Source organism: Amblyomma mixtum, chromosome 3, assembly GCF_055824585.1.
Source record: "Amblyomma mixtum isolate Tamu chromosome 3, ASM5582458v1, whole genome shotgun sequence".
Lineage (NCBI taxonomy): Eukaryota > Metazoa > Arthropoda > Arachnida > Ixodida > Ixodidae > Amblyomma > Amblyomma mixtum.
In genome coordinates this window covers 214160454-214186944 of record NC_143014.1, presented here as the reverse complement: position 1 = coordinate 214186944, position 26491 = coordinate 214160454, and the positions used below count along the sequence as shown (strand labels likewise).

At 45.5% G+C, this 26491-nt stretch overlaps 1 protein-coding gene across 2 annotated transcripts in view; it reads left to right on the top strand.

Annotated features, from left to right (window-relative positions):
* The window catches only part of LOC149353615 (uncharacterized), a 99251-nt gene that overhangs the window by 48027 nt on the left and 24733 nt on the right, over positions 1–26491 (top strand). For both annotated transcript variants that reach the window (XM_089582691.1, XM_089582690.1), the window contains 6 exons: positions 2706–2775; positions 9683–9763; positions 10318–10425; positions 15657–16996; positions 22043–22111; positions 23577–23694. In XM_089582691.1, coding sequence (XP_089438817.1) covers positions 2706–2775; positions 9683–9763; positions 10318–10425; positions 15657–16996; positions 22043–22111; positions 23577–23694 — 1786 coding nt within the window. The remainder of the gene's footprint in view (positions 1–2705; positions 2776–9682; positions 9764–10317; positions 10426–15656; positions 16997–22042; positions 22112–23576; positions 23695–26491) is intronic.

Below are 26491 nucleotides of genomic sequence, written 5' to 3'. Positions count from 1 at the left end.
TTGAAGCGGCCTCAATTAATAAAACAGAAAAAGATTGTGGTGTAGGTGGGAATTGAACCCGAGCCGTTGGCATGCAAGACAGAGGCGCTTCCACTCCGCCACGACTGTTCGACTTGTGGAAGTGAATGAAGGCGCATCTAGTGAACTCACAGATGTCTAAGGAACGTATCTTTGAGATATGCACTGAGGCATGCATGAATAATTTATGAGCATGTAAATTACAGATATTCCAATTAACTCTTTTCCTACCATGGGGAAAATGACCATTTTCTGAAGGTTTCAGTACATTTTTTTTGCTGTAAAAACTACTGAATTGAGTATTGATTGCAATACCTAAAAACAGAGCTGAATAAAGATGCTTTCTATTAATATACGTTTAAACAACAAATTGCATGTTGCAACAAAAAATTTTATTTGCTAAAAACGAGACTTTAGAAAAAAATTCAACAAAACTTGCAAAAACACGCTTGTATATGAAAAGAAAAAATGTTAAAAATTTTCTGAAATGTTTTTTGTTTCTATTGGCCACTCTCTGCAAAAAAAAAATCATTTCTATCTTGAATAGTATTGCTGCCACAAAAGAATAACTGGAAACCCTATCGTTGTGCATCGGAGCGTGGCCGCCTCTGTTTCAGGCTGGTTTCCATCATCACCGATGTGAAAACTGAATCATCTTCAGCACCTTGCTACATTTTCAGGCTCGTTGTTGCACAGGACGTCGATTAAATCACTCGCAGACGAAACGGAGTCCCGAGATTTGCTATGTCTTAGAGCGCGTGCCGCGCATGCGGAGGCTACCAAGCGACTTCGATGGTACCGCATCTTCGGAGTGGTTTCAAAAAATGCCGTTTTGTAGGGGCAAAAAAAAATTACATCGAAAACAAAACTTCAGTTCTCCGGCTATAAGCCAGATGCACATCGTGCCAGTAAACAACGCGGAAGACTCCGAAGAAGGCGTCATCTGCGGGCAACATGGCGGGCAATGAGCGCAGGTCCGCGTCTTCATTTCTTCGCAGCGCGTTAAAAAGTGCCCCCTCGCGAGACAAAAGAAAACTACATCGGAAACAAAACTTTGGTTCCTGGCCTACAAACTACATCTTCAGCGTGGTCATTAGCAACGTAGAAGGTTTTGAAATCGTGGCATGAAATTATCGTTGGCGGGCTAACGGTGCTCAATGGGCGCGGTAGGGAAAGAGTAGTTAAGTGAGCAGCAAAGTACGTTTCTGGTGAATTCCCTTCGTGCATGGCATGCAGTCGTAGCGCCATCATGTGGCACCCACTGAAACCCCATCACTCAATGTACGGCGATGGTCGAGCAGATGGCGCGCGTGTAGTGAATGCACAGATGTCTTAGAAACGTATCTTCGAGTTATGTACTCAGGCGTTGTTGAATAATTTAATTATGAGCCTGTAAATTACAGATGTTCCATTTAAGCAAGTAGCGAAGTTTTCCAGAACACACTCAACATTACAGACTCCAAGCCACGTCTAGCTGCCCGATACACCACAGCTTTCGCTCACTAACCAGGTTCAACAGTAGTTAAACCACAGCAAATTTTTTTTAGTTTTAGTGCTTTGCCCTCTTCTACCAAAGCACTGCAGAGAAGCCGCTGCTGCTGCATTCCAGCTCATGTCGCGTACCCCCTGATTTGGCCCACTTGTATGTTTGAGCGTGTGTGGTTGGTTGCTAAATATATGACTAGAATTTGTGGAAATTTTAAACGTAGGAGCTGGGAAGTAATGTTGTCTGGCAATGTATTTACCGGGAGAAAAAATTCAGACTGTCGCATCGTTGAGAGTGGACGTAAGCATGAAATACACTGCAGGAAAGGTGTACCGTAATCTCGGATGGCTCATAGATACCAATAGTAAAGTAATTATTTCATATATCCAGGTTTGATGTGTCCAGTATTGACTGTGTATTGTTCAACTGGTATGTTTTTTTTTTTTAAAGCACATGCTACTTATCCACATTATATTCTAAGTAAAATAGTGCACATTTGGTAAGGTGCAAATCAGAGAGAGGGGGATGTTCTTTAACTGCTAACTGGAGGCCATCATCTTAGTAGCAGGTTTTTCTCTGCTTTCTTAATGAGGCGTGAATTCAATGAGCATGAATTCTTGAAAGGGGGCTCTAGTTCGAGCTTTATGAATATATGGGACGAGCATGCACTGCTGAATTTTTTGCATTTTTGTGTTATGGAACTTGGTTTTGCCCTCTTATGTTTTCAGCATACATGAGAACCTCGGTGATATGAATTGTGCATGGTCGTGAAAAATATTCGTGTCATCTAAAATTCTTATCATCCAAAACCAATAAAATCTTTTTGCAGAAGCACAAAAATTCGTTCGCTCAGACCTGTTTACAGCTGATGGGATTTATTTTCTGCTGAGTACTACCACTCACTTCTTACGGTACGCACCTCATGACTAGCGATTTCAACGTCAAGGATGTACGAGCGGTGCTTTGTGTTCGAGGGTGTGGTTGTGGCTTGTGCGTGCGTATCATCTGTGGCACAGGAGAGTGTTGGGAACATCTTAAATTCCCCACAGTTGGCCAGGGAATTTTACAAATTCATATCAACCGTGGTTGTATCATCGAGATTTTATTCTATAAATATGTTGTAAGAGTGCACTAGATTTGTGTAGTGCTCAGTGAGAGCTCTAATAGATTTTTCCCTTGAAAATATTTTTACTATTTTCAGAGTCGAGTTTTTTGAATTGCCAGCTCAAGCCTTACGAGCTTCATTGGGACATGTGGTTCCTACATCTCCAGTAAGTCTGCTTTTTGCCACTTACAAGAGCGTTGTTTAAATTCTGCGTGATTCATCGCTTCGCTTCAAAAACAGTTCAAGTGACACGCAGCACTGGTTCTGTGTGGGTCAATCACCATCCAGTTGGACACTAAGCTGTAGGCTGTCATCTTTGAGCAGTCAGCTGGTACAGCATATGTAGCAGAGCTTTCAGTGGAGAGCAAGCTTTCAGTCCACCTTTGGGAAGCGAGTGGAAAACTGTCCCGACATTGTCACAGTTTGCTTGTGAAAATGGCTGGTGGTGCCTGCATTTCATTTCTTGGCCTGCTTTGTCAGTTTATATGTTCTGCAGTCTTGGCTCCTTGCGAAACGTGGCTCCTAGCGAAACCTGGCTCTTGTCAGACACAGTGGGATCACTGGTGTGAGCATTTTTATAATGTAGCGCAAAGATGTCTACACAAACTGTGCAGCCTGCCGCGGTGGCTCAGTGGTTATGGTGCTCGGCTGCTGACCTGAAAGACGAGGGTTCAATCCCGGCCGCGGCGGTTGAATTTCTTTGTAGGAGAAATTATAGAGGCCCGTGTACTGTGCGATGTCAGTGCACGTGAAAGAACCCCAGGTGGTCAAAATTTCCGGAGCCCTCCACTACGGCGTCTCTCATAGCCTTAGTTGCTTTGGGACGTTAAACCCCATAAACTAAACCGAACCAAACAAACTGTGCATGTCCGCCACGGTGGCTCAGTAGTTATGGGACTCGGCTGCTGACCCAAAAGACGCGGGTTCGATCCCAAGCGCGGCGGCCGAATTTCAATGAAGGCGAAATTCTAGGGGCCCGTGTACTGTGCGATGTCAGTGCACGTTAAAGAACCCCAGGTAGTCGAAATTTCCGGAACCCTTCACTGCGGCATCCCTAATTGCCTGAGTCGCTTTGGGACGTTAGACCCCGATAAACCAAGTAGGCCAACTTCTCATTGTTCTTAGTGTACTTTTAAGGGTGGACACAGGTCTTAAAAACTATTTTCCTTGTTTACCAACCAAAATTGATGCAACTTGGTGTGCTTGTGCAGTGTTTTGTGCAGATTTCGAAACTGGAAGTACATATTTTGTGAACCAGTTACAGTAAAAGCTCGTTAATTCGACACTGACGGGACCGCGAAAAATTGTCGAATTATCCGAATGTCGAATTATCGAATGAACAACAAAAAACAATGTTTGCCGCAACAGGACGTACCTTTATTTGGCAAAGAAATCTGTTATCGTCGTTTGCTTTTTCGAGCAGACGACGAGCTCTAACAGCTGCCAGGTGCTCCGCGGCACACGCACCGCACCGCACCGTCAGGGATTTGTTCACAGAAGTCCTCCCGCACGGACAAGGCTTCTGCGGCTTCTTTCACCGTGCACTTCGGCATTTGGGACAACTGCTCACAATCGTCACCTTCCCATCCCACGAATCGTCGTCGTCAGCGCCTGTCACTTCAATTATTTCATCCTCGGTCAGCTGACAGGACACAAAGGCGAGGCGGGCAGGCACTGCGCGCTACCCACTCAAAAGCAGCGTGGGGAGGAGGTGAAGCTGCGCGCTACCCACTCGAAAGCAACGCGGGGAGGAGATGAAGCAAGCTCGGTGAAGCAAGCTCGGTGAAGCAAGCTCGGTAAAGCAAGCTCGGTGAAGCAAGCTTGGCTTCGGCCGCTTATGCGGGGAGGAGGTGAAGCTGCGCGCTACCCACTCGAAAGCAGCGCGGGGAGGAGGTGAAGCAAGCTCAGCTTCCGCCGCTTATGTTTTTTTCAGCCAGCGTCTCTCTCTCTCTCTCACACACGCACGCGCACACACACACACACACACACAGTCTTATCTTTTCTCTTTATCTTTCCTCTGATCTTTTAACTCTCCTCTATCTGCACTTGGCAGCATGGGAGGCATGTCTTATCTTTTCTCTTTATCTTTCCTCTGATCTTTTAACTCTCCTCTATCTGCACTTGGCAGCTGTGGTGGCTCAGCTGAGCCAGTAGGCAGGCCCCCTGCAATTTCCTTTCACCCTTCTCTCAGTCGCAACAAAACAGCAACAACGAACAGGGCAGTAAACACGCTGACAAAGCCCCCAATTACCAAAAAAAGGCGCCGCCTTATGGTGAAATAACCGGGATCGTAGCAGCAAGAACAGTGGAAACAACGACACACGCCAAAACGAGACTTGCTATCGATAGGGTTAAGCGGAGGACACCAACACGACTCCTGCGACACAACAAAGCACAAAAAAAAAGACGCCAGCTGCTTCGGCTGCCGCCGTGGCCTCCGCTAACCTCACTTCCCTCACCTTCGCTCACGCTGCTGTTGAGGATGACCATACGGATGGCCTACCAGCCGTACAGTACACTGATCTCCACTAGGTGGTTGGATGCCACATTCCCACTTTCCGAGACGAGACGAGCGCGAGTGAAGCCACCGGAAGTTGGACGGCTTGTCCTTGAAGTCGGGCGTCTGCTGTGTATTTCAATGCAAAAAGTTGCATCTTTCGCCCTTTCGTGCTCAGTTTTTTGCGCTGTTCTCGTGTAATGTCTGCTGTTATTTGAAAGGAACAAGCAAGCTAATACGCGAGAAATGTGAGCATTGTGTGCAGAACCCTGTAAATTCAGAGAAACCGAAGAAAACAGTCATGCATGTCTCACCCTGCCGCCACAAAGGAGTACGTGCATTAAACACTATGTTCTTGTCTGGTTCTTGTCTTCCGAGTGTGAAGGAGAAGTAGTAGAATGACGATAAGGCTAGGTCATCTTAAAACCGAATTTTCGTGCAGCAAAGAAAAGGCACAGCGCGAGAGGAACGACTCACAAAAAAGACGAATGCTGCAGTGCACGTGACAAGCGCTGTTAGAAGTCAGCTGCGCCAAGCACCACGAATAAAAGCCCATTCAAGCTTAACTTGCTACAATACGAAACAGTACATGACACACTCCGTGGAAAAAGCAGTACCATACCTTTTGGAGGCGCTAATGTGAACCAACCGAACACCGTCGACACCTCACAAGATAGTAGCCTAGCCCTCGCTCCGGTTCGGTCTAAACATAATTCGGTAAAATGGCCGCTGCAAAGTAAGCTGCCTGGTGAATGTTTCAACCTATTCTTTCTGATATTTATCCCCCATTGGTAGCATAACTTGGGCTTGAGCGTGGGAACAAGCATCACAGTAAAGAGCAGAGTTGGCGAAGCTAGGCAAACGAGACGACACCGAGCCAAGTAGACGAGGCTCCATACTTGCTGCGTGTAGCGGCGTCCTGTCGTCTGCTAGTGTCGTCCCATTGAGATGCAATGGACCCTTATTTTTTAGACGTCTTTCCCGAAGACTTCGCTGGTCTCCTCGCTCAGTTGATGGCGCAACAGGTAGGCATTGTCATGTAAAAAGACGAGAACGACGAAAAGACGAAATGCTAAGTAGGAAAACAAAACTGGAACTGAAAAACCGTGCTGAGGTCCGATTTCATGCACTGCCAAAGGCTGACTTCCGGGACAAGGCCGCTTACTTCCGGTGGCTTCACTTTCGGGTGCCCGATGCGGCATCCAGCTCCCCTAGTGGAGATCAGTGGTACAGTAGCGCCGCTCGTGGCAGTGTTTTTTTCTTTTTGCTCTCGGCGCACCGTCTTGGCGGGCTGCGGAGTGAAGTCGAATTAACCGACGCACGGCAAAATTTGTTCGAATTAACGAGAGTTTCGCCCCATAGACTCCTATGTATAAATGTAGGGACCTCGCGTGCGCGTCGAATTATCCGATTTCCCAAATTAACGGGGATCGAATTAACGAGCTTTCACTGTATTTCATTAAATAATTGCATCATTTGTTCCAACTCTTGCAAGAACAGTTGAAAAATAACCACCGAAGAAAAACATCAGTGTAACACATTGCTAGACACTAGAAAGAATAAGAAACACAATGTTGCGAGTAGTTTTTTTGCTGAACAACTTTTTTTACTTTATTTCAAAATGAATTTCAAAGGCCAAAACAGCAGCGTAGTGGTCACAAAAAAAAAAATTAAGTATTCAGAGGTCTTCAGATTGGCTTTCTTGCATTTTTATTGAAGATTCTACTTCTCGTCTTTTGTGTGTTCAGACAGTATACATTCCTTCAAGTGTCACCTTATGGTTGTTTCAAAAGCAAACTGAAATGAAATTTTATTTTGGCCAGATTAACTCTTAATGTGTGCTATATGTGTCAGAAACTAATTGTGGCAGAGTTGTATGCTTGTTACAAGCAGAATAAATGCCTGGAGGCTGTAGAAACTCTACATATTTTTCACCTTGCCAACAAATTCTAATGGTACTGCGTGCTCTTGGCACTTTTTTGGGGGAAAAAAAGGCACCAAAGTGTTCTCGCATTGTGAGTAACTGCAAGTGCTCAAATTCCACCAGAAAACTAATTTTTATGCCCTTACAGTCATTCAAAATGCTGGTGCAGGAGGAATCTCAGTTGGCAATTACTCCATGGCCAGCTCTTTGAATCCATTTGGATGCCTGTGCTTGTGTATAATTCTTCAGCAGCAGGTAATCAGGCAGAGGAGCTTTTGGAAGTCTGTGTCATTGCAGCTCAACGAAATGAACAAGGTGATAAGAACAGAAGTGTGGTGACCACCATCCCCAAAAAACGTTGGCTTTTTGGCAAGTGTCAGCTGATGTAGGGCCATTGTTCTTGCTGCGCAAGATACGGAGGAAACAATCACAAACTACATGTGCACTGCTTGTTCATGTAATGTCAGCTAGAAATGAAACGTGAACAAGACAGTTGAGCCACGGACAGCAAAATACGAAGCTCTTAACCAGGGGAAGCTTAATACTAGCTCCAATTATTTCGACTTCGAAGGCGCGAAGACTCTTCTTCAGAAGTGTTATTCAACCTCGCTCATATTTACTCTCCACAAACCTGTATAGAGCGCTTGAGTGGCCAGAGAGTACACTTGCATCATTTACAAGGGGCCATGGCTCAAAACAAGACCTTATTGTGCGTGCACATCACATGGATCGTGTTTAGCTGCTTATATCTTCAAATGCTATATTTGGCCTGCCAGGCTGCAGTGATTGCATAAATGCACAACAGAGCGTGCCGGTTGAGCACTGTAAACAGGTGTTTGGACAACTGTACTTGCGCTATACCCAGGCCACTTTGGAAGTGGATGGAGGGTGTCCCACATGACGAGCTGGGTGTTGGATAGTGGACACCCAGCTACTATGGAAGTGTTTCTAGACTTTTGCAGTTGCTTTGATGGGAAGAAACGGCTTCCAGAACACACTCTGGTCCCTTCTCATGCCCTGCCAAAAACAGTTGCCCTCTTATTCTGCTTTTGAAAGTTGCCATATGTGAAGTGCTTTACAATAACTGCATATCTTTCTGGGCGGCTGTCCCCTCTTGTAGGTTTCAGTTATATGCTTTGGGACAAATACAAAGGTGCATAAAAAAAAAAACTTGTTCATTCATTCATTTATTTTGCCCCTGAGGTCCAAAGGCATTACAGAGGGGTTGTGGTATGGTTGGTTTATGGGGTTTAACGTCCCAAAGCAACTCGGGCTATGAGGGACGCCGTAGTGGAGGGCTCCGGAAATTTCGACCACCTGAGGTTCTTTAACATGCACTGACATCACACAGTACACGGGCCTCTAGAATTTTGCCTCCATCAAAATTCTATCGCCGCAGCCGGGATCGAACCCTCGTCTTTTGGGTCAGCAGCCGAGCACCATAACCACTGAGCCATAGCAGCGGCTCATGACATATAGAAAACCATATGCAATGTACAAATGTTTGATAGCACCTGAATATGCTGTGTTAGCTAAAGCACCATGAAAAAGTGGGTTATTGTTAATATTTACAAGTTCTACAGGAAAGTGGTTCCATTCATGCGTGGTACAGAGTATTAATGATTGAGTGAAAGTTTTGAGTGGTCAGTGACTCAGTTCCCACTTTGTGAGAAGGGTGGATTCAATAGGATATATAGAGAGTGTACAGGATGAAATGACGGCTCACTGTAGGGTGATGGTAAAATTTGTGAGAAAGACTAGATGGAAAATGTTCCTACAAAATGATAGGGGTGGAAAGTTGAGTCCAGATCTCATGACTTATGCTTGCTGTGCTGTTGTAATTAGAATAAAACAATTATTCTGAACAAGTCAAATGGATTGATTTTATGATAGGGATGCCAAACTTGCATAGTGTATTCCAGTTTGGACCGAATTAGGGACTTATGAAGTAGTAGCTTTAGCGAGGATGAAGCCTTGGAGTTGTTTGATTGTTCAGAATGTACTGGCTGTCCCATGTAACATGAGCCAAGGTTTTTAAGAAAAGTGGTGCTTCTGCAGTTGGAAAGTTCTAGACCAATTTTCAAAACGCCCAATACAGTGCAAACCCACTGCAACGAACGTTGCTACAATGAAATTCCCGCCACAACGAAGTATTTCCGAATCCATGTTGGCAAATGATATAAAATAATGCAGTTATTTCCCTCCGCAACAAACAATTTTCGAAGTGTGGTTCTGCTTGAGCAACGTTTTTGTGAGTTAGCAACCGATTTTTTTATCCTGTAAGCCATTTATGGAGCCAGTATATTCTGTACAGTCTTTTATCTCGTGAGCAGTGTGCAGAGGTAAATCCAGATACATTGGAAATAACTCAGATGTTTTGCAAATCAGTTTACTATGCCTTCAAGTAATAGTGCACGCAAGTGTAGACTGCACCAGTTGCTTTTTGAGTGCATTTGTTGGCCAGGAAAAAATGTATTTATGGCATTAGGTATACCAACTTAATGGCATTGTCTTTTTCCCCTGCCTTTTTTTTTTCACCATTTATTGTCCAAAATGTTGAAGTAGCTGTCTTTTAGGCACTTTTGTGGATTTCACTTTTGGAGAGTGTATATATTACTAAGAGAGGTTGAATGTCTTGCTTGCTTTCCCCAGTCTGGCTGGTCCCCTGAAGCTAAAGCCTTCTTCATCAAGCTGGCAACTGTTGAACATGCACTGATGTGCAAAGTATATAAGGTTGGTCTCGGATTTGAGATTTTTTGCTCACTGTTTTAGATGCACGAGCATATCTGAGATAACTTTTTATCCTCTGGGTAGAGGTTTTTTACGTGCTTTATTTGCGGGCCTAATAAGCCATACATGCACGTGCACACACACACACACTCTCTAAGTCAGGTTATGATGTTCAGGACGACTGCTTTGGCCTGTACAGTATTTTACCTATGTATTTTTCTAGTGCCAATTTTGCCAGTTTTATTTTCATAAGTATTAGGGTGTTATGTGCCTGCAGTTTTATTTTAGTTTGATAAACTAAATAAGTTGCATGTGCTGTTCCAAAAAAAAAATAACCATACATCAGGGGCTAGAGGTGTCCCCTTAATTTAAAGCACGGTGAGAGGCAACTTAGCCAGATAAGACATAAACATGACCTAATAATCTTTGCACTTGCACCAGGGTTGGTGCTTGCATGAGAAGAGGAGAAAAACTGCATGACTATGAGACATCTGAGAAATGCGTGTGAATATAAGTGGAGTGAAATAGAGTGAAATTCGCACTGTGGTACAATGCAGAAAGAAGGTCCGGTCCACATCGTCAATCTCTGCAATACAGTCGCTGAACCAGAAATGCATTTTGCTGACTGCCTGGTGGAGAAAGGCTTCGCACGTCTCTGCTATGAGGTAAGTGTATCAGTGGGGATGCTTTTCTACTTGTGTGGGAGACTAGTGCCTCTGTGGAAGTGGGGTTTTAGGAGGAATTTGTGGTTTGCTACAGCATGGGACCGGTGCAAGGCCTGGTTAGGGATGTGCACGTCAGGGGCAAAAGAATATTCAATAGCTTTTCATTTAATTTTGTTTTATTACCTTGAAGGCCCCAGGGAAGGGGTAGCACACAGCATGTAACAGCATGTAGCATGTAACACACAGTAATGACAAGTGCCCTACTACCATGGCTCTTAGCTTAGTGAAAAAGGAATTTCTTTTACTCAATAAATATGGGAAAGACTGTGGCTATATCGAACTGTTCCTAAAAATTTTCTTTACAAACACATGGAATTCTTACTTCTTATGGCGGTGGTCCAGCTGCTTCATTTGTGTGCCATTTGGTAAATTTGCAATTTCCTGAGACTTGCTGATCTAAAAGTGGCCAATTGATCCCTAATGCATCTGAGCTGCACTAGTGAAGCAGGTGCTCGTCAAAAAAAAGGAGCAGTGCGCATTTCCAGCTGGCAGCCTGCAAAAACATTTTCGCGGCCGGCAACTTGGAGTGCAAGTGGCCAGCGGTAAAATGTAGCAGTCAGTAAACCCGATCACATGTGCACACAACCAACGAAACTTAACATGTTGCACCACAGTAACTGTGGCTGTGTATGCATCTTAAGTTTACATTTATCAAGATTTGTTACTCAGCTATTTGTAGAAACACTCAACATGGCTACGCATTAATAATTTGCTTTCAGAACATGTGGGGAAAAAAATAAAAGCTTTGTATGCGCAGGCACAATTTTTGATTCGTGAACATTCTTGGTTTGGGATACCATTATCAGCATGCTCTTACAGAAAAGCACTACTTTCTTGCTTATGCCTGATCCGGTGTGCTTTACGTAGGAAGAAATTAGTTCAGTAAAACCTCACTAATTCGGACTTTAGGGGCCGGGAGAAACATCAGAATTATCTGAAAGTCGGAATGAACAAATGAATCCCAATAAAGTGCCGAAAACCGTTTGCATGGTGCAATCATCTGGTGTAAACCTGGGCCATGTTTGTCTGCTGCTGAGATAAAAACTTCGCTGCTACAACAACCCTGCACTGTTCTGTCAGTGCTTCACTGCATGCACACACATGAAACTGCTTCAGAATACCAAAGGTCTTCGCGTACTCCTGGATGGTGTGACGCGGCAGTAGTGGAACCTCCCCTCAAGCATAGTCGTATCATGTGAGGAGGCTCCACTGCACCATTTACGAACAGCGCATGACAAGCACCCCGCACTGGATATATTCTCTGCTCCGTGGGTGATGCCATAGGGGCTGTCTAAGGCACAGCGTACGCTGCAACTGTTTTGTTTTCGACCCGTCACGTGCCTTTCTTTGCAGGCCACCTCAGTGGCAACAAATTATCTCTAGTGGCAACAGTGAAGAACAAATGCCCAAGCCTGTCCAAGCAGTCAGTCCAGTGGCTCCGTTTAAGTCCAAGGTGGCACCATTTCACAGCAGCGAAGAACCAGTTGGTTGTGACAGCGATGCCTGCTCTGTTCTATACATATTAGGCAGAAAAAAAATTGAACTTTCGGACTCCACGGAATCCATGATATCGGTTGTGTATATGTGCAAGTTTTCTGCAAGTGCGTGATGGCTCCTCAATGAAGTTCGAAATATCGCACAAGCCCGAATTATTGGAGTTTGAAAGAGCAATTGGCTACTGTAGTTGGTCACTGGCAGTAATTTGTTGCCTGCATATAAGTTAATCTGGAGCCCCCACAGCATGCCTCAGCTCACAGTCTGCAGTAGTCAAAATTTATTTAGTAGGAGACTGGCAGTAGTTTGTTGCCTGCATATGTATGATAGTCACGTTGTGATGACTGTAGTTTGGAGAGCAGGAAGACAGCGAAAATGGCTTAACTTTTTGTTTTGGGCTGACTTGTGCCTGCAAAGAACTGAACGACTTGGCAGCGGCATAGCAACAAGCGTGCTCGGCGGTCGTCGAACAGAAAAGCCCGCCACTCTTGGCCGTGCTCAATTTAAAGCTGATAGCGAACTTCCGAAACACTGCATGCAAAATTGCAACATTCTGGAACAACGTAGAATCTGCTCCGCCTGGATATGATCAGTCGAGATAAATCTGGTTGTGTCATGCATCACAAACAAAGCAATAAAGCAGCATGCCGGCAGCTTTGGAGAATGTACAAACACTACAAAGATTCGTGGCAATATTTTGGTTTGGTGCAGGTTAAAGGGACACTAAAGGGGAATACGAAATCAAGCTGAACTGGTACGTTAGCATCATGTCATAGAAAATGTCATTTTTACCAAAAAGAATGCTTTTATAGGCCAGAAAATTGCATAAAATTGAAATACAGTTAAACCTGGATGTAACGAACCCCCATATAGCGAATTCCTCGATATTACTAAGTTTCTCAATTCCGCAACGCCGTCCCCATTGAAGCACTTGCATTTGAGACTTCCATGTAACGAAGGTGTTGCGGTGGTTGACCTTGATATAACAAAGTGGCTATGCCATCTGTATGTTAGCTAGTGCTGAGTTGCTCGACATTTTGCAGAACCACATGAAAGTTTCGTGACAATAAAGCACGAACTGACATGAGAGAAATGCCGATTGGAATAAGCAACCTAGTTGACACAACACACCGTGTTCCAGCACCTTCGGCGCATCTCAGGCGCTTTCTCTTTTGGAACGTCATACCACGTGGCATTACAACAGTTCATGCTCAAAAGCAGTGAAAAATAATAGAGCATAGCAAAGAAAAAAAAGAAACAAAACCAGCAGTGCACAGCCACGGCCATCGCCGCCACGCGGTTGCTCGTGTGATTCCGGTGCCGATAGCTATTGCGCGTCGGAAGCAGGGACGGTGGTAAGCACCGGTGACGCAAGGTGAGGAATCCGTTTGCTGGGCCAGCAGCTAGGGTAAGACAGAGAGAAAGAACATGTGGGTAGAAGCACATGCCTCCGCGGTCGGTATACGGCAGTGGTGTGGCTGGCGCATTCTCTAGCTCAGCCGTGCCGCCCCCACCCACCCCACTCGTAGTGTGGTCGCGCAAGCTGTGGGGAAGGTGGCGGCGGCGGCTGCCACAGTCGTGCTATCGGCGCGATCGTGAAATGCTTCTCCGCATTTATGATATCGAGTAATGATGTTTTCTGTAAGCATTTTCAAGGTGATTTCACCTATATTTATTTCTCATTTTGGTTTCCGTTCTTCAGTGTCCTTTCGACGCTTCTGCGAAAACTGCCTGTAATGGAAACCTGGCCAAATGTTTTAGGGGAATCCCTCAAGGTGGAGTAGATTTGTAATAAGGAAGTGATTACTCATTGACATCCACCTAAGCGCAGCCATAGGGCTACAAAGGAAAGCTGTGCAGCTTTCTCAGAAACTCCGTAGTTAGAGAAAAATTCGTCCTGGTCCAGGGTTCGAACCTGGGACCACTGCTTCACCGGAACAGTCGCTCTACCAATTGAGCTAACCGGGACGGCAAGCTTATGGTAGAGCGAGAGCGAACTGATCAATAACCTGAAGTGGGAACTGTGTTGGCCAAAAGTGAATTAGCCTCATGGCTGCGCTTGGGCGGATTTCAATGAGTAATCACTCCCTGATTAATGAAAACCTGGGTGTAACGAAAAATCTAACTTTTCAGTTTCGTTTTGACCAGGTTTAACTGTACATGTGGCATCGCCACTTGGAAGATTCGTGCAGAGGTGACAGGTGACGTACTCATGATGAGCTTTCTGGAGAAACGCTATTTCACCTTCTCGATGGGCATTACCGTCGAAATAGATGGAAAGCAGCATGGCGAGCAAGGCACAAAGTGAAGAGTCTTAATGAAAACAGCTCAAAAAAAGGCAATGGAGAGACAGATCAGTCACAAACAGGAGCGCTGAGTTCTTTGCCCCACATTCTGTGTACTCAGGCTACATTTTTTCTGTGCAGTGGAAAGGCGACTATGCTTTTAGGTGAGCTGAAAAATATGTGATAAGTACCACATGCATGCACCATTACCTCTCATTTGTCTCATCTAAGAAAAGAAGTTTCCCTGCGCAGGTCATCACGCGCACAGTACATGAGGTGCCAGCACGCAAGGGACGGTTTTCTGCGAGAAAAACATGCAAATACTTGATTAGTGTTCGTCAAGATTATGCATGCATCCCCTACAGGCAGCTATAGCTGGCAGGCTGCAGGCTACAGCTGGGCAGAACGTACCCTGGTTCGTTTCCACTTACAACCCACAGGAGCAATTCATGAATGTAAAAATCGCAACTACAGCAGACTCAATCACAAGGGTTGTGTGTGATCATACTTGCTGTACATTTAGTCAGTAAACACGCATGCGGTTTTTTTACTCAGATGTGCTGGTGGAATACTTTGGAGCATGACTGCTGCTTGCTTGCTTTTGAGGATCCCTTGAAACTTCCCTGTACACTTTACTACAGCACACAATGCACCGAAAGATGCACACTCGCATCATCATCACCAATGTATACATGCGTGAGCTCGATTAGGAGTTTGTTCTGCAGTCTGTGGCTGCCTCCAATGACTTCGCATAGTTTCTTCCGCACCTGTGGTGCCTGTTTCTTCCGTATGCTTGCGTTGCAACGAGACGAGACACATGCAATGTAGCAGAGAGCCCCCTTTGAAATAGTGGAGGGCTGAGGTAGCCTCCAATTCCACCTTCCTGCTGTGACCACTGATCTGTTGACTTTTTTTTTTTTCATTTTCCAGCCACGTTATTGGTCTTTGGAAGTGGCACCTCTGATTGGTTGGAGGGTTCCACTGCAAAGATGTCATTGAAACGAAGTCAAGGCAGTTCATTTTTTGCAGGCACTTTAAATGTGGAAGGGTTTCAGGACTTTCATTTGTGGTTTATCAGCAATGCAGCCTCCTTTCTGCATAGAAAAAATGATGGTAGTGTTCCCGAGGAATAGTCAGTTCATCTTGCTTAGTTTGATATTTTCCTTTAGTGTCCCTTTAAAGAACATTGATTGGTTGAAGTTAATTCGGAGCCCTCCACCACAATGTCTCTGAGCTCACAGTTTACTCAGTTGCTCAGTTTGCTGCCTTAGTTGGTACATTACATCATGCAGGCAGCAACCTGCTCCAACTGATCCATCATTTATAACTGTCAGTTCACATTATTTTGGTTTTACCAAGCACTTATTCACTGCTGTTCTTTCCCTTTTACAGCAGGCAGCGGGCACCATGGGCAGCCGTAAACATTCCAAGAGCCCAAAAAAACGGGGCACTCGAAAGACGTCGCTGTCTGCAAACATTCCACCGCAAATAAGTGAACCTGTAGCTCCAAAGCCATCTGAGCACCCATCGCTTAGTGTTCACTCAGACAGATGCATTCTTACAGATCATCTTGCTCAGCCTGGCTATAGTATGCCGGCAGCTCACAGTGCTGAGCCTGCTTACCGAATGCCACACTTTGAAACAGATCTGGAAGAACAGTCAGCCAAAAAGGGTAGGAAAACCATCCATTGGAGCGCAACCAGACGAAGTGCGACAACTGAACAAAGTAAAGAAATCAGGCGAAGTGAGGGCACCAAGCGAAGTGAGGGCACCAAGCGAAGTGAGGGCACCAAGCGAAGTGAGGGCACCAAGCGAAGTGAGGGCACCAAGCGAAGCGAGGAGACCAAGCAAGATGAGGCAAGCGACGCGACCAAGCGAAGCGAGGCGGCCAAACAAAGTTGGTCATTATTTACAGACTATGCCAAGGAACAAGCTTGGAAAACCAGCCAAGCTGTGAAAACTGAACAAACATGGACACGCCACCAGAGTGAATCAACCAAGCGAGATTGTTCGATGTTTCCCTCTCAAGCTACTGAGCAAGGTTCAACGTATAAGCAAGTTTGGGCAACTGGAAGCCCTCAGAAGGGCTCAGTAAATGGCCAAGCTCAAGGAGCCAATGGCTACACAGCAAGTGGGCAAGCTTGTCCGTTTCACCAGCTTTACGCCCCCGGTCAGGCTGAAACTCTTGATCATTGGCATTTAGCTAGCCTGATGCAGAGAGCACCTGCCATATCAACCGAGCCACGAGTTGAAACAAGGGTGCCTCATAAAACTAAGCCGATGCATAACTGGACCAATCAGCACAGCCAGGCCATCGCGGCTAACAGAGCATGGACTGAAGGCCACTCTCAGCTGACTGGGCAGACCAAGATTGCATTTGGTGCACAGAATGAGCCTGTGGTGCAGGCACCTGTAGTGCCTCCTGTGAGTCGGATTCCACTGCAGTATTCTGTCTGGTCATCTGCGCTTCAAAGCTATGTACCAGTCAATATAAGTCAGCAGTCAGTTCGTCAACCTAGGCTCCCACCCAGTGATCCATTCATGCGGGCAATCCTTGAGGCTGCTGCATCATCACGTGGAAGGTCATCTATTCAGCCACCAACTGCTCATTTAAGTGCACAAACATCTGCACAATCCCTGGGCCGCTCCTTGGAGTCATCTGCTGGTGCAACTGCAACTGCTAGTCTGCAACCTGAGGGTGCACAGGACCAGGCATCGGGTCAACCTCCCGAGTAAGCTTGTTCTTCCCCTCCCCTTAAAATACCGTATATACTTGTGTAAGGGCTACACCCCCAACTTGGCAGCCAGTAATTGGAAAAAAAAAAATGGAAGTCAGCCATAAGAATTGTTTCATGTGTGCATGATTTTGCCCGCATTGTACATTTCGCTGTACAAAGTCGTCCTGCAGGTTGGACTGCACCTGGAACTGCAAACAAATGGTGCCTCAGCGCTGCTAACTCATCATGTGCTCTCGGTGTTTACTACAAACATTATGCTGCGCAGAAGCTAGAATGAGGTGCACCCACGCTAGCAGCACTTTACCACCGGCGGCCAGGCTCAGGCGCTGACACAATATACAGCGCTGACACAATATACGGCGCAGTATCGTGTCGGTCGCCCGCTGTCACTAGGCCTGGCGTACTTCACATTGAAGCCGCAGCGAAAGCGCTCTGAATTTAGTCACAGTTTTTCATAGATGGTCTAACCTCTTAGCAGTTTGCCATCACTCAATAACCTGACATTAAAATTAACTTATAATTAATTTTCGCTACACCTTTGACAGTGAAATGTGTGAAAAAGCAGGCCAGGCAAAGGCCACCTCGCACAAGACAGCCACGGGTTGCACACGTGGAATGCCACTCCGTACTGTCGGCCAGCTGTCAGTCAAGCGCTCGATCTTCGGAGGATCTGAAACTTAAAATCACGTGATATTTCCAGTAAATGATCTAGCAACCTATCTTATTCCAGGCAGTTATTCGCGCCGGTTGTCTGGCGCACATTCTGTTGTTCATACTTTCAATACGGTACGTATTTTCAGGATTCGCCGGGGGCGTCACTAGTTTGGCATAATGGCATAAAAATTTGTTGCATAGGCATATACGATTAGAGGTTTTTTGGTTCGAAGCGAATAATAATTTTCTTTGAATGATTTCAAAGCGAATATTTCGAGTACTTCTAGCTCGCAAAAAAAGGTTGAATGTCACAATAGGCATTTTCAAAATCATGCATTTTTTTTACCGTGCAAGGCCATCACACATACAAAATAAAAAAAAAGAATGCATTGAAGCTTTGTTACACTCATTGAAGCTGTGTTGACTTTTTGTAAAAATGGCCATCGGAAATTGGAGGAGTCGACCTGCATGCGGTGCCAATGTATCTGTGGGGTGTGAGAACTATATGTGGAGTCTCCATCTGCTGCTCTTAATTTTGAATGCATCGTCGCTCAGCTGCTGCTTTTAAGCAGTGACTCCATGACACTTGCTAGGTGTACGCACCTAGGGTGCCTTGATGCAGCTTCCTTGGGACCAAAGGAAACTGTATCAAGGCACCCTATGCAGCGTGCGCCCAGCGTCACCTGCGTCAGGCATCAGAAAGGGCACCCATCTTCATGTGTCTCGTGCTAGCTCCCCTTCCAGCTCACACTGTTGCGCTTGTTTAGCAAATTTCTCGCAGAGAAGAGTGGATACGGGAGCGTCAGTCTAATTAAGCATAGTGCAATCCGTTCCCACGGGGAGCCACTGCCCACGCCTGCCCTGTCGGGACCAGTCAGCATGTGCACACTGGCGGTGAGCGGAAGCAGATTGCGCCATGCTAAATCTCTGTATTGATGCACACCACCGTGCCGGTTACAGTGTGCACATCGGGGGTAGCGCAGATAACTGGCAGATACAGATCTGGACGCCATGCTTCCGCCTCTTCTTGTCTGTTGCCGCGAGCAAGCACAGACTGGCTCTGGCACACGTGTGGGAGCACAAGCACGCGGCGCAGAGGGGGCCTTTGGTTGCGCACCGCGGTGCAGTCCCATAGGTGGTAAGCTTATTCGAAATCACACACGGCAAGAGTTCTGGAAACCTTATTCGCTCACGATAAGTACTTTGAAATTTTGATTACCAAACATTTGGATCGAATTGAATATCGAATAGTACTTTGAATATTCGCACATGCCTAGTGTCACAGCATAAAAGGGGGATGCATAATCATGGCTCCGCTGTAGTAAAGATAAAAATTGCGGGAAAATGCTGCACCCGTGTAAGGGCCGCACCCATGAAAAATGCAGAAACAAAGTGCGGCCCTACACAAGTATATATGGTAATGTAGCATAACCTTTGCCCCTTCCACTTACACTAAGGGTCTTTCCGGGCATTACATAGGGGGGGGAGTTAAACAATATTGATTATAAAAAGCACGTAAGTAAAAATCGCACTTCACAAAGTACTCAGAGTAGTTTGCCGGCAAAAATGCAAGAACAAAGCAAAAGAATTTTCAGAAAGCTATGTTATTTATACAGCAGTTAATTGGCATTCAACAGTGTTCTGCGTGCGGTCTTATCAAATGAACTATGTGCACACATAATTCCTAGCAGGGGATGCAATACAACATGGAATACAGCCCTACACATTAAGAGGGAAAAAAGAAACTTTGTAAAGTATTAAAAACAAACCAACCAAGTCGGTGCACGTTAAAGAACCCCAGGTGGTCGAAATTTCCAGAGCCTTTCACTACAGCGTCCCTCATAGCCTGAGTCGCTTTGGGACGTTAAACCCCATAAGCCAATACCAAATCAAGCCTTGAGGAAGGATGCGTGGTCAAATATGGAGGCGGCATCTGCAGGCAAACTGATAGCTGGAAGACAAGCTTGCTTCCATATTTTCAGCCAGCTTTTGAGTTGAATTTTGACATAGCAGCTGTTGCGAAAATGTCTTGGTTCAGTGATTATAGTGAATGAGCTAAAGGTGTTTATTTCGCACCTGTGGGTGCGGAGGTAGTCATTTTGAATGTGCTGGGTTATAATTTTTTCCAGTTACTGTAAATCTAGTATATCAATAAGTATCTGCTAGTGTGGTGGCTAGGAAACAGTGCTGCGGAAACTGCTTTCCAATGAAAGTATGTTTAAAATGTAAAATATGTACCCTTTGAAGCAAACATGACAAGACAGTGCAGCCTAAAAGAAGTGCAATGATGTGTATAGGTAGAGGTGCATGGGGGTGCAAGTAAATCAGGAATGAGACAGGTAAATGAGGAGAAGCTTATAGGGAAACATATGGAGTGGCCAAAAGGAAAATACTTGCATGAATCCTTCCATTAATTATGCGCTACATATTATTTTGGAGCAAAATGAGCTTATTTTCACTTCAAACCTATCTGTAATTGCCTATTGCCTTTCCGGACTGAATGAACATTTCCACATACTGCCGCATGGTAATGCAGCTCCATTTCCGATGGCTGCGAAGTGCACATGTCAGTCTGCACCACCGAGTCATGTTCTTTTGTCCTCACCCGCAAACAGCTTGCTTCATTTGAAAGCTTTGCCCTGAGTGTCATCTCTAGGTTCCCTAGCTTTCTGCGGCGGAAAAGTTCAAATTCTGTGAAATGAAAATCCAAGAATCTAAAATATTCTGAGGAATACATAAAATAATCATGTCTTTCTTTTAAACATTCCTCGCATAATCAAATGTGCCACAATTAAAATCGAATGTGACTGTTGCAGTGCCTGGTGTAGTGCCTAGTATTCTTTTCACTTCGAGATTGGTGCTTGTTTGACACAGTGCAGTGAGTAGTGACTGAATGATCTTTTTGATGATGGTCCAGTGCACAATCCTGCAACCGGTTTCGTGACAGTGCCCATTAGTGGGACGCAGCCCCATAAGTTTGGAACCTGGTTGATATACTTGCTTTTGTTCCTGAGTGACCCATTACTACAGTAAGAGGAAGCCTTAGAATAATTGCTGGGCATTACTCAAAACTAAAAACTTTTTTTTTTTTTCACCACTAAGGATATTGCTTTTGAAAGGTGCCTGTATTCCACAGAAGGATGCGAGCACATTTTTGCATGTCAAGCATGTCAAGGCATCAGTAGACTTCGTTCATTACCAGAATCTTGCTTTCAAGATAGTTGAGATGATTACCATAATTGCACGAATATGGCATATTTTGTTTGGGTCATCTGTTTCAGAACACACTTCGTGTTTTAGTTGTAACCCAAGTATGAATATAGTGTTATTTCTTTTCTTGCCTTGGCTCATCAAGGTGGGTAAAGCCACCTTTGCCTCCGGACTTGCAAGCGGCTAGGAGAAGCCAGCTTTTCAGTGACTACGGGCAAAGTGCATGGCGCACAGAAGCAAAGGAGGGGGTGGTTGTGGATATGGGAAGAAGGCAGAATGGGCTGTTGAGTAAGAGAACGTGCCGAAAAAGTTAGGAAAGGAAAGGAGAGTAGGGAAAGGAAAGTGTGAATGGGTGCAGGACTGGGCAGCACGATGCAATGACGGCACGGCAGTGACTGCGGCTGCTGCTGCATAGGAAGCCGCGTGCATAAACACGTTGGAAGCTTTTCTGTGTTTGATTGCGTCATGCGCATTGTGTACAGTCTGCTTTTTTTTTTAAGGCCCTTTTTTATGGTTGGCCTCATTTTTAGTTTGAGATCCGGTTGTGATCTCAGTGATGCCACCTTTGCACCAAATGCGCTAAACTGTGCCAAACCATATAAGCTGTGCCATCCTGATAAAAATTTGCATCAAACTGCTCCAAACTCTTTGCTTCCAAATTGTGTGGTGCGATGCGCTTGCTATCCAGGCAGACCTCGTTTCTTCGGGATTGTACTTTATTCAAGAGTGATGATTTTTACTTATCATTTGTAAGTAGACATTCATTTGACTGCCTTTCGGTGAATAATGCACATACTATGAGAACTGGCCCTGAGCAGCTTTTAATGTAATAGCGTTAAGGGTCCCTGCTGAGAATCCGGCGTCATCATTGTCAGCATTGTGAGCGAAAAATCTTTGCAGAAGCAACCTGGGTAGGCCACCTAGGTCACATGACCTTGTGGCATTATCACAACCCGCCCACCGGATTGTGAGCAAACTGACCACCGTGGCAGGGCGGGGCAGTGGTGCATCGCTTAACCGCTGCAACAGAAGTGGCATGAGGACTCCCAGGGATCTATGAGCGTAAAATCAAGAATGACCAATTCCACATAAATGGGCATTAACTCATTAATGCTATCGAGTCATACCCTTAATCCGGAGCTTAAATGTCCCCTCGAATTTTTGTTCTCAAAACAGGGATGAAGATTTCATGGAAGTACTTCGGCAAGAGCTGGATGGACCCAGGCCACCTCGTTCTGTGAAACTGTAAGTGCTTATAATTTGACAGTGCTTATAATCATTTGCTCCTGTACAGTCTTATAAATGTTAGATTGTAAATGACAGAGTTGCTGTACTTTGCATCACATAAAGCTTGACTTGATACCATTCAGGTCAATTTTGGTGCTGTCCTGTTGCACATACTTCGCTAACCAACTAGAGAAAATGATTCTCGTTAGTGTAGATATGCTTGCATGCTATCACCTGTTGGACGAGAGGAAGAAAATCGGAAGCTTCGCACATGCAATGCAAGTGCTGCGGGATGTTTGCAGATATCAGCTGCAGTTCATATATTAGAGTTAGACAGAATTGACGTTTAGGATGTACATGTTTTGAGAAAAAGGTGTTGTCATTTGTGTCCCTTTATTTGAACTTGTCCCTTCTGTGCAAGCTGCATCCATCTAAGGATGAACCTTTGGCCATGGCAGTCGCATTTCGATGGAGGTGAAATGCTCGAGGCCCGCGTGCTGTGCGATGTCAGTGCACGTTAAAGAACCCCAGGTGGTCGAAATTTCCGGAGCCCTTCACTACGGCGTCTCTCATAGCCTTTGGGACATTAAACCCCCATACACCAATCTAAGGATGAACCAGCTTGCCCAAACCGAAGTATTAATTGCATCTGGAGGATGTACGTCTAAATAACTATTCTTAGCTCCATTTGTCCATAGCCGAGAAATATTTGCAGTCCCGAGTTTTTACAAGCAGCTTGCACACTGCAGCAAGTGATTTCTCAGCAAGGCCACAATATGGGAAAGTGGTGAAGTTTCCCTTGTGGTAGTCTTCTGTTACGCTACCTTGTTACTCGAAAACATGCACCAACGCACCCAGCAACAGGTTTTATGGTTTGCTTTTCAAGCAGTGTTCTTTGCTGCCACTGGGGCACAGCGTTTTGGTTTTCTTCATGTAGGCTGACGTCTTGTGGTGGGTCATTAGGGACCGCTAGTTCGTTCTTGAAGGATTGCAACCACATGCATGCATATCTGCAATGTCCTGAACGGTTTGCAACAATATCAGCGCATCTCAAAAAGTCTGAGAGAGAGAAAACCACTTTACTTGGCCCATGCCAGCCAGGCGCGCCAGGAGGATGTGAGAGGGTGAGGAAGCGTGTCATGTTCAAGCAGTGCAGGCTCAGGTGTGGCCATTTAGATCTGGGTGAATGCCTGATGCAAACATCGCTATTACCAGCACTGAGCTTGCATTTTTTTCTTTTTTTCAGCACTGGTTACAACTAGCTTTATAAGCAGTTAGGTACACTGGTGGTTTGCATAGACTACGTCACTTGTGCTTTGGTTTGCATGCCTTTGGAGCAAAGTTTGCATTTTGCCGCATTTGATGCGACCCTGCTCTGATTTGTCTTGTGGAAGACCACATATAAAATACTGATCATGATCATGTCAGACCTTTAACATATGTCTTGCTTTTTTTCTCTCTCTCTCCCTCTTTTTCTCGTCAGTGAGTACCTCAAGACAGGGCACTGCCTGATGGTTCTTAAATATTCGCTTGAGCCCTACATTAGCACTGGCAACGTTTGTCAACTTCTGGACTGGCCGTCTGATGAGATTGTGCAGAAAGTACGTATGGCATCTTTTGTCTCCTCCACAGCCAGTTTATTATCTTCACGTTTTTTTGTTTTTTTTGTTGGCTCTGTACACTTTTTATTTGTTTGGAAGAAGTTTGGTGTTGGCTTGATGTCCTTAATGCAGTCTGCGGCTGTTTAGTAAGGGATTATTCTACATTAAAATGGCCACTACGGGCAGAAGCTGGTGGCACACTGTACTCTGCAGATAACCCATTTTTCTTACTTTGGTTGGAATCCATGTACAGTAGAATCTCGATAAACGGAAATCGGTTAAACGGAACTACCGCTTAAACGGAACAAACGCCTCGCGATTGGTTGGTTTTGTATTAAGCCAATGTAAAAAAAATCTCGTTAATCGGAACTCAAATTTTGCGACCACCGCGTTAACGGAACCGAAAAACTCGAAACCGCAACTAGTTGGACAAGCGCAGTGCCATCGCGGTACGCATCAATGCTCCCCTCCTCCTCCTCCCCGCGTCACCTCTCCGGTTTCCGTCTCCGGCGGTTTCCGGTTTGCTCGTACACTGCCCTCCGCATCAGGGTTGCCAGGTTTTGCTACTTTGCGCCAAATTGGCTACTTTTGGGACCCCTTGGCGACAAAAATTTGAATTTGGCTACTTGGCTACTTTTTGGCTACATTTGAATTCGAAGTGAGGACTGAATAATAGACCTATTTTTTCGCCAATGGTCCCAGTGCATCTTTGCTGGAGAGCGTTAGAATGCCACACGTAACTCTGTTATTCTACGGTGCCTGCCCTGTTGTTAAAAATGTACCTGTAATCATCTCCTAGACATAAAATACTTCTCGCTCCTGTGTTCACTTAATGCTCGCAGGACTTGTTCTCCCAGCCGAGACTCCGAAACTGTGGCTCTGCTATGCAATGCGGATATGTAGCTTCCTTAGAACTAGTAATAAGAAATGTCATATCTCTAGTCACTGAATGCACCTCAGGTAAACAGGGAAGTGTCTTGCTACTTATCTGATACACCTGTGTGTTCAGTTGACAACTGGTTCAAAGCGAGTTGATCAGCCGCACATGCCAGCCCGACAGCCACTTGTATGATGCTGAGAATTGCAGTCCTGATTGAAATTTTTCAAGGCACATGGTTTTTTTTAGCTGATTAGTGGCGAGCGGGGAAGACCAAAAAGTTTTGAAACGTGATGACGAAGGATCTTCGTATCGCATAGCGATATAGAGCTGGGGAGCCATAAGTGGCTGAAAAGCAACCCATTTGACCTGAAAAACTTTGGCCAAGGCCGCGTGCTTTCTATGCCTTCAATACATATGAACTGCACGTGGCACGCGGCGATCAGTCTGTTTTGCAATAGAAAGCTGAAAAAAAGATCGCAGGAGAAAAACCGAACAAGAAATAGGCGCATATGAAATCATGCCCTTGTTTACAGAACAGAGAAAAAATTTCATAAGAGAAAGCCATGCATGCCATATTTAATGGGAATGCAAATTGTTATGAAAGTGGCTTAGGAACCCAAATTATTTCACCTCTGCAGAGAAGGAAAACTCTTCTGGTTACTTTCCCACACTTTCACTCCCTTTGAAATTCCTCGCGTGTTTCCGTGGTCCTGTCCCATGATGTTCATGTATTTCCTTTCATTTGATTTGATGCTTTTATACTTCAGTTATTCGCATCCAGTGTTAACCTGCATTCGGCAAGAATTACAAATTTTTTGTGCTGCTTTTCTGCCACTTTGGCGCTTTTTTGGCTACTTTTGACACTCCGGCGGCACGTTGGCTACTTTTTGGCTACTTTTGCGATTTTTGTGGCGCTTTTTTGAGTTTAGGACCTGGCAACCCTGCTCCGCATCGCTTGCTCGCGTTCACGGCGGTTGTGTTCAGTTAGGCCTAAGCCCTAGAGCTTTTGTTCGGTCCGATGGCAGCGCAAAAACGACCGCACAATGCACTTGCGTTGGAAAGTAAGATGGAGATCATCAACGACTTCGAGAGTGGTCGCCTCACGAAAACGGCGCTAGCGACGAAGTACGCCGTCCCCAAAAGCAGCCTAACAAGAATTCTTCAGGACAAGGACAAGCTGCGGGAGGCGTTCGAGACGTCACGCTTTGGTCCTCAAAGAAAACGACTGCGAGCGGCTGACCACGAAGACTTGGAGAAATGCCTGGTGCTTTGGCTGCGCAGAGCCCGCAGTGAAAACATCCCAATCAGCGGGCCACTAATTCGTGCAAAAGCGGAAGAATTTGTTGAATTTGTTCTTCACCTCGGCATCGAGGGTTTCTCGTGCAGCGAAGGGTGGCTGACCCGGTTTAAAGAGCGCAATGGACTGGTGTTTCGTGCTGTTTCAGGGGAAGCTGCCGCTGCTGACGCGACGGCATGCGGAGACTGGCGAGAAAGACGGCTGCCCGAGATTCTGGAGGAATACGATCCAGAGAACATCTACAATGTAGATGAGACTGCACTCTTTTACAAGTTGCTCCCCTCAAAATCGCTATCATTTAGAGGGGAGAAATGCACCGGAGGGAAACTGAGCAAGGACAGGCTGACCGTCCTTATCGGTGCCAACATGACGGGCAGCGATAAGTTGAAGCCGCTAGTGATCGGCAAATCGAAGCATCCTCGTTGCTTCAAAAACGTCGCAACCTTGCCCGTTTCATACCAGGCCAATCCAATGGCAAGGCGTGGATGACGCAAGCCATTTTTAGTGAGTGGGTTTATCGCGAGGATGCGCGCTTCTCTCGCAACAAGCGGAAAGTTTTGTTCCTGGTGGATAACTGCCCTGGACACGGAACTGTGCCAGGTTTGAAGTCCATACAGCTG